At 36.4% G+C, this 12,404-nt stretch overlaps 1 protein-coding gene across 2 annotated transcripts in view; it reads right to left on the reverse strand.

The window, feature by feature from the left end:
• Positions 1–215: 215 nt before the first annotated feature.
• Positions 216–12,404, reverse strand: part of LOC130088760 (RNA polymerase II elongation factor ELL) — a 45,388-nt gene continuing 33,199 nt past the window's right edge. For both annotated transcript variants that reach the window (XM_056255739.1, XM_056255731.1), the window contains exons 5-12: positions 10,811–11,052; positions 7,735–7,859; positions 4,750–4,870; positions 3,950–4,391; positions 2,345–2,408; positions 1,845–2,016; positions 1,214–1,258; positions 216–594 (exon numbers count right to left, since the gene is read on the reverse strand). In XM_056255739.1, coding sequence (XP_056111714.1) covers positions 484–594; positions 1,214–1,258; positions 1,845–2,016; positions 2,345–2,408; positions 3,950–4,391; positions 4,750–4,870; positions 7,735–7,859; positions 10,811–11,052 — 1,322 coding nt within the window. In that variant the 3' untranslated portion in view covers positions 216–483. The remainder of the gene's footprint in view (positions 595–1,213; positions 1,259–1,844; positions 2,017–2,344; positions 2,409–3,949; positions 4,392–4,749; positions 4,871–7,734; positions 7,860–10,810; positions 11,053–12,404) is intronic.

The raw sequence follows: 12,404 nt of genomic DNA on the forward strand, positions 1-12,404 counted from the left end.
ATACATTCAGTAAAATATCAAAATAGAATCTGTGCTTCGATAACAAACAGCGAACATGGATAAGATAATCATCTCTCACCGTCCAGGCTTTATGATTGTACCTTAAAAGCAGCCTGCAGCCTTGAAGGTCAGAGCTCAAAGATCGAGGGCAACAGTTACACGTGCGCTGCATTTGGGTGGGGGGAAAAACTATTTTGGCTTAGGTTGTGTCTCACGTCTAACCAAATTCCTCAACACTTTTTTTTATCAAAATCAGAAACTTTAAAGGGCTTAAGTCACTAGTCGGAGGTCTTGGCCTTTGTTTGATAGTTTGGACTTAGATCCTCTGGCTCCACACAGTTACCCACAGTTTGTGCGGAGGAAAGATGTGGAAATGCCTAGTCGTTCTCAAGGAGAGACACTTGGTCCTGGATTTTTCCACTGAGGAGTCTTTTGGTCCGTACGAGCAGACTGGGAAGGAGGAGGAGAGTGGAATGGCTGGCACTAGGAGAGCGCTTGTGTGCGGTCATAGTCCAGAATCAGGCCTTTGATGTGAGATAGTTTCTGATGGAGATACTCGCAGCGTTTCTTTTCTTCCCGGTAGCCTGGAAACTTCTACAGGGACAGAGAAGATCACAAACACGTTGAAAATCAAACAAGTAGGGGCTTTCAGACTGGCTATGAAAAATGGCGACATCTGCAGGACGTAAGATGCACTACATATAATGTTGAGTTTTCATTTAGACCCAGAATACAAGGCAGAAACGGTCCAGTAATATTATTAACTGAGAACAGTAAAATCTATTAAAAAATGTTTTAGAAAAGAATGAACATTTTAAAAAAACTAAACAAAATGAACATAAAAAAAGTTGCCTTGGCAGCTAACTGAAATAAAATAAGTTGGAAGTACTTAAATTACTAAAACCGAAATTAAAATAAATTAAAGCTAATTCGATTTATTATTATTTTTTAAAAACAATGACAAAAGCACAACAAAATAACAAAAAAATGAAAATATATATATATAAAAAATAGCTAATTAAAAATATTAATAAATACTATAATAGCAGTATGAAAATACTGAAAAGTGAATGGGATTTTAAGAATTTATATTAGAATATTAAATCAAGGCTTAGTTAAGTTAGTATATTTCAAGCCTAGCTCTACTTTGGACAGTCCCTAACATATTAAATATGCAGTTATGGGCTTTTCAAACACAATCCAATTCTCTTACCTTCTTATACTTCCTATACTTCTCCATTATTTGATCTTCCATTACCTAGAATAATACAAATCAAACATATTAATCTAAAATAACCTCTGACATCATGCATTATTTAACTGTTACATAAAGTTTGCCAAGGAATTATCTTGTAAAACAAGGACACATTCTTCCACGAGTAACTTTTAAAACAGGGCATTAAAGTTGCATTAAAAATGGACAGTACTGTTCAAAAGTTTGGGCTTGGTAAGATTGTTCGAAAATACAGTAAAACAGCAAATAACTGTTTTCTATGATAATATAATTTAAAATTTAATTTATTTCTGTGATGCAAAGCTACATTTTCAGCATCATTAGTACTCCAGTCTTCAGTGTCACATGATCCTTCAGAAATCATTCCAATATGAAAGTTTGATGCTCAAGAAATATTTCTTGTTGTCTTCAATGTTGGAAACGTGATAAAAAAAAATTCAGGACTCTATAATGAATAGAAAATCTATTTTTGCAATACTGTTACTTTTGATCAATTCAATGCATCCTTGTTGAATTAAAGTATTAATTTCTTTCAAAAAAAAAAAAAAAAAAATGATACTGACACCAAACATTTGAACGGTAGTAGTGTATATGATGTATTTGTCCATACCTTATACTCCTGTGTCCCAGGAGACAGTGTCTTTATCTTAGAGCCCAACTGTACAAAGATCTCCGTGACTCTCCCTATGCGTTCATGAAGGTCTCTGTACTCGTCGTATTCCGCACAGAAATCCTCTTTGTACCTCTGTCGCTGCTCAGAGTCTGTAATAGTGTTGTATTTTCTGAAAAGAAAATTGACTAGGTGAAACCAGTAGGTGGCACTACATATCAAAATAAATGAGTATTCTCACTCTTAAGGCGTTTGTCTGAAATGATTAGAGCTGTTTGTGACCCTTGACAGTTCAAATTCAAATAATTTCAAAGTAAAAACACGTGTTTTTTAAAATTATTCTTCAATTCTAGTCTGTAAAATCAAGCACTACAGCTTTAAATGTGGAGCACTGTTCATTTTCGATTCCTTCATTCATTTATGATGAAAATCAACAGACATGCTCCACCTGTACAGAAGCACAAAGCAGTAAAATAAAGCCCAAATCTGGTCTTACTTACATTAAATAGTCAGGCAGCTCATCAGGCGAGGCACGGGTGACAGGTGTGTTGGGCCGTTCGTGGTCTACACATTAACACAGACAAGAATCATAAAAAGGTTTATATAATCTCACTACACAAACATATCATACTGATGGAGTCATTTATCAAACGTTGCGATAAGGGACGTGGAGGACGGTCGATGCTGACAAGACGTCAATCTGGGGCCAGCCGTCAAAGTGGGCTCTGCACATTTTACAGTGGTTCAGCCAGCTGTTAGCGAGTTAATAGTCCACACTCGCGCTAGGGAAGGGCGCAGACAAGCAGTCACCTCACACACACACATCTGTGCATTCACACACAAAACATACAGGAACATTTCCTGAATTGCTTGGCATGTATGAACCTGTTTCGCCATCATTTCACTTGAAATGAAAGCATCTTGCAGCGAGTTACTTCTGAGAGGAACTGCAGTGGCAGAGTCGAGACAGGGTGTTTTGTTTTTCTTTTATGTAATAGGAGTTATGAAGCATCAAAAACATCTATTAGGGAAATGCCCTCTGAGAAACAATGACTCCAATGCCCTTATGGCAGTGCAAGTAAATATTGATCATGATCACCACAATCCCTGCTAACATCACTGCCTGACATTGTACAATGTAACAAGCATTATCATAAACTTACAGTAGATGGATGATAAGTGATCGAACGTTGAGGTTTTATGTTATACAACAATTTTTTTGTTGTTGAAGATACCAAAAATCTCTCGGCCGATTAACAGGAGAGCTTAAAAAAAGCTGTTAAATAATCCCTTTATTTTAATAAATAATAATGATATTACATACAATTTATTATTTTAAATAACAATCGAAGACTTAAGAATATGAAAACCCATCCTGTGTGAATGGCGCCAGCAAATATACCGTAACAAAAATGTATTATGGGCTATAATTACGCTATTGGTATTGATAATCATTTAACTTTTCTAATTATACACACTACTAGCATTCAAAAGTTTGGAGATGGTAAGATTGTTTAAATGTTTTTGAAATTTATTCTCTTATGCTCTACAAAACTGCATTCATTTAATAAAAAAGTTTTAAAAAAAGAAGATGTAGTATGATTAAAACTTTTCTATATTTGTATACATAATTTATGACAAAACGTAATTTATTCCTGTGATGCAAAGCTGAATTTTCAGCATCATTACTCCAGTCTTAAGTGAAAGTCCATCAGAAATCATTCTAATATGCTGATTTGATGCTCAATTTCTAATTATTATCCATATTGAATATTTGTTTAGGATTATTTGATGAATAGAAAGTTCGAAAGAACAGCATTTATTTGAAATAGATTTTTTACATAGATCTTTATACATTTGAAATAAATGATTTCTGTCACTTTTGATCAATTTAATGTATCCTTCTTACTGAATAAAAGTATTATTTACTATAATAATTTTTTAAAATATAATTTATTATATTATTATTTACTTTTATTTTTTTATTTTTTTTATCTTACAGACCCCTAATCTTTTAGTGTAGTGCATATAGTGCTTTCTCTGCAAATAATATATCTTCCACCAATTTATTGCAATATATTTACTTTGAAGCCTTTTAAACCCACCATTAATATTTTCTTGGTTCTGTTTGAGGTCGGGGCTGGTCTCGGCCCACGCAGGTTTTAAGCGTTCCCTCTCCTTTTCTTTATGCTTCTTGGACTTCTTCTTTTTGTGCTGGCCGTTCGCGAGCTGCTGGTCAGTGCGGATTTCTGGTTCAGTTCTTGTGTGTTTGGGGCTGCTGGGAGGCTGCTGTGCTGGTTCTGGCTGTTCTGGTTTGGGCAAGCTGTTGGACTCGCTGAGCTTGTGCCGCTGGTAAAGACCATCTGGGCTCTGCTGGGCTGTATTGGTTCCCCTTTGCAAACTTGTGTTTCCATGGGCAGAAGAGCTACGGCCCATGGAGGAGCTGAGATGTCCATTGGAAGGAGATTGCAAGGGCATGTTCTGGTCTAATAAACGTTGCTTTTTCGGCGTCTGACTTTCTAGATGGTCGGAAGGCACTGGGCGTTTCTGGGAGTAAAAAAAGAAGGAGACTTTCACAAAGTTTGCAGATGGAAAACAGCATGACGACTAGCAATAGTGTGGACCAGCAGCTTAATTGGCTCTTGCAAACAGCAGTGACTGAAGCGCCTCCAGCATCTCCATAAATAAAGAGCAGACGGCGCCAAGCATGATCTTCACAAGAAAACAACAAAAAAAGGAGGCTCTTCTCACTCAACTCAGGTAAAATCAATTACATATTCAACGACAAACCTGTGCACATAAGAACCTGCTAGTCCATTTCAGAGATTACACAACATGCAAAAGCTTTCAAATGAGGCTGACAGGGGGAAAAAAGTAGCACTTCTTTTTATAGGTGCATATTTACCATGGAGAGATTCTTGACAGGGCTGAGTTGGGATGGAGAATCCCCTGAGGTTTTGTGGAATGAATGGCTGGACTGGAAGCTTTTCAACTGGCTACTGCTGCTGCTGAGAGGCTGGAGTTTTCTGGAATATCAGAAAGTGTGACGCTGTCAAAATGTCATTCTTTGCATGCTTGCCATCAGGAAACCTTTGCTAATTAAATCCTGAAACAAATCCGTGAAACGTCCCAAGTTGAGATAAACTTCCTTGTTCCAGAAAGCTATATATAGGTGCAGTTATGCTTACTGAAGGCCCTAAACAAGACGACATTTAAAGCTCAGGATCAAGGTCTAGGATTTGCTCGGGTCGTTCCTGAGCGGAGTGTAAAAACACGTTCGGACGGTCAGAGCGCCGGGGCTTGTTAGTCTAGCTTAGCATTTCCGGGTAACTGATAACATCTGCAGTGAGACTGGCAAAAGCCTCGATAATGTCCAGTGACGAGAACAATGGTGCCAGAGACATTCCTACTCTGCTGGAACTTTCCTCTGGCAATCTGCTTCCTACAGCTCCTTCCTCTTATAGAGCTGCCTTTTCATCACACGGAGGATCGTTCCTCATAAGCGTCCTGACAAACCTGCTGTACTACTGTGGAATATAGAGTCAAATATAAATAAAAAAATATGTTTTTATTTATAAATATTATTAAACTAATAAATAAAATGTTTAAAAAAGCCACTAGTTCAAAGGTTTGAGGTCAGTAAGGTTGCATTAAATCGGTCAAAAGACTTACATTGTTACAACAGTTCTATTTTAAATAAATGCTGTTCTTTTGAAACTATTTATCAAAACATCCTCCACAAAAATATTAGGCAAAACAACTTTTCAACATTGATGATGAGAAATGTTTCTTAAGCACCAAATCAGAATGATTTCTGAAGGACCATGTGAGTAATGATGCTGAAAATTCAGTTTTGCATCACAGGAATAAATTGCATTTTAAAATATATAAAATTTCACAGTATTACTTCAAATAAATGCAACCTTGGTGAGCATAAGAGACCTCTTTCAAAAACATTCAAACAAATTCTGACCACAAACTTATGCACAGAAGCACGTTTCAGCAAACACGCCATGTTGTGCAAGTCCCATTCTGGGGATTATTGCAAGAGCATCTCGAGCTGTCCCATTACGACCCTTTGACTGGCAGTGCGCATAAAAATTGAGAGGCAGAGGTGAAGGCAGAGGAGAAACTGAAGTACACCGTCAGTTAGGCGGAGTGTTGAAAACGTCCCAAAAACACGGCTGCCAAGCTCGTATTTGGCAGGATGGCTGTCGTTTATTCCCCTATTGTTCCGGGACTGAATGCGGCTGCACAGAAGCTTTCAGCATAATACCACTCAACAGCACAGTGAATCGCATGGCTTCCTGCTCAGACAGGCCTATTAACCACATCATCTGTGCTAAAACGCATACTTAATAGGGCCTCCAAAACACATCATCTCGGCAGACTGCGGGGGCACGGCTTGGGTGACAATACTGTACTAAACGTCATCAGCACTTCTTAGTCAAAGAAAGTTGGGAAATAACACTGTTATGAAAGCTGAACATGTTTCAAAAGTAGGGTTATTATCCTTACCTAAAACTATTAAATACATTTTTGTTAATTGAAATAAAGCTGAAATAAAATAAAATGTAAATATTACATAAGAAACTTAAACTAAACTAAATTTAGTTTGCGACACTCCCATAGACTTCGATAGGAATTGAGGAATGTGGAAGTAATGCGTGTCGTGGGACAACCAATAGTTCCTATTCCCTATTCATTTCAGTGTTTCTCAAGCACACTTGCTGAAAAGTTGATGAATTACTGCATTTTGTTTAACATTTTAACGCATTAGTTGAATACAATTTTTATTTTGAAGTAAAAAGATAAAGTTAGACCCTTGGGGTGAGATGTAATTTTACATTTTGTTCTATTACAACTAAATAATAGGGCTGTAAAATGATTAATCGTGATTAATCACATCCAAAATAAAAGTTTTTTTTACATAATATATGTGGGTGCACTGTGTATAATTATTTTATATATATAAATACACACACATGCTTGTATATATTTAAGAAATATTTTCATGTATATACTGTATATAGATTTATATATAATTTATATTATATATAAATATAAATATTTTATATATAAATAATATTTTTTCTTAAATATACATGCATGTGTGTGTATTTATATATACACAAAATAATTATACACAGTGCACCCACATATATTATGTAAAAAAAACTTTTATTTTGGATGTGATTAATCGTGATTAATCATTTGACAGCCCTACTAAATAAGCAAATGTTTCTATTTATTTCTTACAATAACTCATGGGCATCTTCCCCCATGTTACCCTACAATCAAAACAATTAGATGTAGCTGAACACTTACACAAGTGTTCGTCTTTTCAATTTCATTACCATCTCTACAGAAGGGCCAACTAAGGAATAATTTTGCACTGGATTCTCAAAATTAGAGTGTCATTCTTGTTTTGTAAAAACAGTTTTCAAAAGAAAACATGTATAATGCTACCTCTGGTCAGTGTTTTTAGGTCATTGTTTTTCTGAGTGACAAAGTGTGTTTGTTGGGCGGAAACGTTGCTAGTGTGCTAATGTAAAAATGGCCTGATTGTGACATGAATTAAGTGTTTTGATAGCATTCTGAATGTGAAATTTAATGCTGTGCCAAGCTGAAAGTTGGTTAGAAGAACTGTGTGAAGAGTTGAGTAATGTATTCAGAATGTATAAAGTATTGAGAAATGTGTCCAAGCAGTTGTAAAAAACTGTAATTGGGCTGTGGGAGTATGCAAGACAAAAAAAGGTTGGAAGTAGAGTAAAGAAAAGAAAAGATATAGTAAGTTAAAGTATTGTAGATTAGGGTCTCACTCACTAAAACGGCAATACATATTTACAAAATGATAAAAAATTATGTTGTAAGAACTGAGAAAATGTACCTTGCCAACACCCTTTGAATGAGTTGGCGCTCTTCCTCCACATAGCCGGGCCAGTCCCTCCGCACATGTCTGTAGAAATCATCCTTTAGAGTAAAGCTGTGGTCTTTGGGATTGAGTTTAGCCACCTGAAAGGAAATATACAATAGAATTATTCTCCTAATCAGAAACTGCCCTCAGTTCCCAAATGCACTTAAGTAAACAATATTTCAAGAGTGACTTGAACCATCAAGCTTTCCTTCAGTCAGCATCTTTTTAAAGAAATATGACACTTCAGAATTTTTTACGAGAAAGAAAAATAACATACGATAGGCCTTTTAAGGACATTCTTAAATACATCCAGAGGAGACTAATTCAATTCAGACCTCGTAAATGTAAAACAGAAGCCATAAATGTATTGCAGCACGGGACGTTCTGTAGAGCACTTCTACAAATGGGATATGAAACCAGTTCAATCCACTGTCAAAACCAGTGGCGTAACTATCGGTAAGCAGGGTGCGCGGTTGCTTAGTCGTCTCAGTAGATCTCTTCAGACACACACACAATCAGGGGCCCGCGTGACTGGAAGATATTGATTGACAGCTGGGGCCCCCTATCGCATTTGACTACTTTAGTCTGATCGCATTTTACTTTATCTCGAAATTATTTGAATAAATAATGACAAAAACATTTTTTACTGATCATTAAATACATGTTTAAAACGAACAATGATGGATTTTGGTGTAATTTGTTTCGAATTGAGACTGGGGAATCCCCGGGTGAACATGCGTATTGCGTCACTCAATTTGCCATACTGTCAATTGAGAATGCCCGTGCGCACCATCTGGATCTTAAGGATTTAATCGACAACTTTGCACAGAGGAAAGCACGGAAAACGCCGCTGTAATGCAAGTGAGCATCTTTGTTATATCTTTGGACCTAAGCCTATGTGTGTGCAGTCATAGCAGTGAGTAATGTGTTATGGTGTGCCGTCACCAGTGTTTTTTATTTTGTTGTGGTGCGCGTAGGCTACTCCTGATTTTGTCAGTCATCTCATCTCTTATATGCGTCATCACGTGCAGTAGTAGGGGGGCCCGCCTTGATAATCTTGCATAAGGGCCCGGTGTTGGCTTGTTACGCCACTGGTCAAAACATGACCCATTCTTGAAATATCATTAAGACAGCAGGCTAATTGCTACCGCTAGCACCGCAACCTCCCCTTGTTGACTGTGCAGGAACTCATGAAAATAAACCCAGCAGGAAACCTTAGCAAATAAACCTACTGACAAAATCAGCCATGGCCATCTCACCTGCACAAATGCAATAGAGAAGCAGCTCTGGACATAAACTAGATTATCTGCACAAGCCGAGTACTGAACTGTGTCTTCTGAAGTAGGATTGATGGGAGAGATAAAAAAAACTTGGCACTGGTGCAGAATGTTACACTGACAAAGAATTTTAATGAACAACATATTATACAGGCTCCAGACTATAACTAAAATGGTCACGAAAGCTAGGGGACAAAAATAAAAACGTGGAACAATTTAAAATCTAGCCTCCGTGAGCGAGGGAGGTCAGGAAAACTTTGTGTGCATTCATACGCAGATGGTCAGATATCATCTTGCGGGGTGGCCTCAGTTAATTACATTTGCAGTAAGTGTTTCCTGCATGCAATAACCAACAGTGCAATTCATGATTTTTTCGATTTGTGAACAAATGACTCTTATGAACTGGTTCTTTTTATTGAGTCAAGTCAAAATTATTCAAACAATCTTGAAAAAGCTTATGAGTTAGCGGTTTCTATCAAATCACCAAATCAGAATATTTCAAGGATTTCTGAAGGATCATGTGACACTGAAGACTGGAGTAATAATGCTAAAAATTCAGCTTTCCCAAAAAATAAATAAATAACATTTAAAATATATTAAAATAGAAAATAAAGCAATTTATAGTGAATTTAGAACAGCTAAGGGGCGTTGTTAGGCACGACGCGGAGCGGAGTAAATTCACTGCAAAACACGGCTTCAAGGGGCTTATTGCTTTTATAAAACGGTTACTCAATAAAAATATTCATTTTAATATTTATATTATTCATAAAATAAACACCAGAAACAACAAATATAACGTTATATTTATAACACATTTATTCCTCCGCCAAGCAATGTAGTTCCAAAGAGGTTGCCAAGCAACACATGCAGCAACAAAGAATCACAAACGGCAGTTGCGCAGTAATACGCTGATTTCACGCAGCCGCCATTTTGAAATCGAAAGCGAGGCTCCGGTGGGAAGAACCCCGGAAGTACAGATAGACAACAGTGCCTTGGACTACCAACCTGAAGCTGCTGCCGCGATTTACACTATTGGATGTTAATATCCAATATAGGACATGTATATAGTTCGTTCCTGCTTCTTTTTTTACGTTCTGCATTATATATAAAACAATTATTTTATTTATAAATGAATTTCACTGTATATAGTTTAAAGTATGAAAGAAATGTATGTACATTTTTAGAATAACTAATTTCTACATTAAACACAACAATACGCCATTGCATTCACGACTCTCCTATGATTAAAAGCGACACTTCCGGTTTTCTTCCCACCGGAGCGATTTCAAAATGGCAGCTGCGTGAAATCAGCGTATACTAATGTAATGCGGTCACAGGTGTATGTTTGTTGAGTAATTTACAACGGCTTCGAACGCGGCTCAACCAATCAGAAAAGGACCGGAACTATCAGTTTTATAAGTCATTTTAAACGAATAATATTTCACATTACTGTTTTTACTGTATTTTTGATCGCGTAAATGAAATCTTGGTGAGCATAAGAGACTTTTCAAAAACATTAAAAAAATCTTACTGACCCCAAACTTTTGAAATGTAATGTAAATTAATCACATGTAATTTAAGCAGAAATATTCTTTTAAAAAAGAGTGATATTTATATATGGCACAAGTACAATCACTTGAGTGAGAGCATCAAATTGAAACCAATTCATACTTACAAGCACAGGTTTGGACACATTTTTCCATTTATGTATATTATAAATATTTAGTTTGTCGAGCATTTGCACTGTAACATGCCGTGCACTTGTGTTTTACCTCATCCAGCACAGCGCTCAAGTCGGCCTTGTCTTTGGGGCTGGCTTTCTCCCTCTCCAGCCAGAGCAGTAGTTCTGGCTTGCTGTAGGGCTTTAAGGCCAGAATGTGAATGACACGTTCCTTCAAGGGCCTATGGGCCACCAAGCTGGGTGCACCACTCCTCTTGTTGCTGGGTGAATGTCTGTTAATGTTGTCAGAGCTTGTAGGCAGGCCTTGTTTCTTCTTAATCTTCACACATTTAACTGAGGGAAGAACAAAAAAACAAACACCAAGAGGGTCACTAATGTTTTTCAATATTATTACTTGGTCTGTAAAACAAAACAAAAAATTACCTTATGTTCTGTGCTGGGTAAGAACTGAAATTATGGAAACTGGAATTAAGGCTGCATGATAAATGAAAATGATAGAAATATCGCAAATGTACATATCGCGATATGCATATTGCAATGGCTTACGATAACTGAATGGTTTTAAAACTTCAAAAGATTACGATAAGGCTAACTTTTAGGCCGATGCAGACAGCAGAGAACAGACTAGACACATGACTGTTACATACATGTGACATGCTTAATGTTATCAGGCGCCATGAGCAAAGTACTCAGGCACACAGGGAGCCGCCTCTCAGACAGCATGTAATCTGATTTCAGTTCTCTTCCGCAGCTTATATGGCCAAATACAGACAAAATTATCTCAAAATGCCCACCTAGGTGACTATTCACGTTAACACAGTCAGTTATATCTTAAGTGGAATAAACAGTTGAGAAAGAAAGCACGCATGTAACTATATATATTGGATCTGTGCAGCTCTTAAAGTGACAGCAGCCTAATAAACTCACTTCCGTTTGTGTGCTTAATGTTAATCAAACAACATTAGAGAAAATCCCTACCTGCTCCTGACGGAATAACTTTTGTAGCTTTGATAAGAATCAGTGTATATTTAATACATACAGTGAAGACTAAGCAGTGTTTTATTTTTACATTTGATTATTAAATTTCTGATGTTCAATAAACCTAAAGTAAACGACACTTACTTTTTATGTAATGCTACAGTAAAACACTGCGTTTCACTTTCAGAAGTTGTAGGGATGCTTTCTTCTCACAAAATTGCGAAACATGTATGTTGCTTATTTCATTTTCAATTTTCAAATATGTTTAAATATAATTAAAATGTATTTTACACACTTAAAGCATTACCGTATCACATATCAAGAATCGCATTATTTAACGAGTTTTCACATATTGCATTTTTCTTCAATATCGTCTAGCCCTAAGTGGAATATATTTTCTTTCTCTTTGTATTTTTTTTATATCAATATAGTACAAGACTTTCCTGCTGAAATCTATGTGAAAACAAGTTAGGTAAAAAGCAATCTAAAAGTAATCAAAAAGTAGTCCCGTTTACATTACCTAAAAGTGCAATAAATAGTTACTAACTATAATTTTTGCCATGTAATTTGCAATCAGTAGTGGACTACAATTTGTAAGCAATGCTTATATTATTCCTTAATGCATTTTGACGTCTTCACAAGAGTTTAAAACAAGCTTAGAATCTGATAAGACTTAAAAAAAAGTGACAAAACGGGCTGAGAGATTA

This window comes from Rhinichthys klamathensis, unplaced genomic scaffold, assembly GCF_029890125.1.
Source record: "Rhinichthys klamathensis goyatoka isolate OS25496 unplaced genomic scaffold, OSU_Roscu_1.1 h1tg000005l_1, whole genome shotgun sequence".
NCBI lineage: Eukaryota > Metazoa > Chordata > Actinopteri > Cypriniformes > Leuciscidae > Rhinichthys > Rhinichthys klamathensis.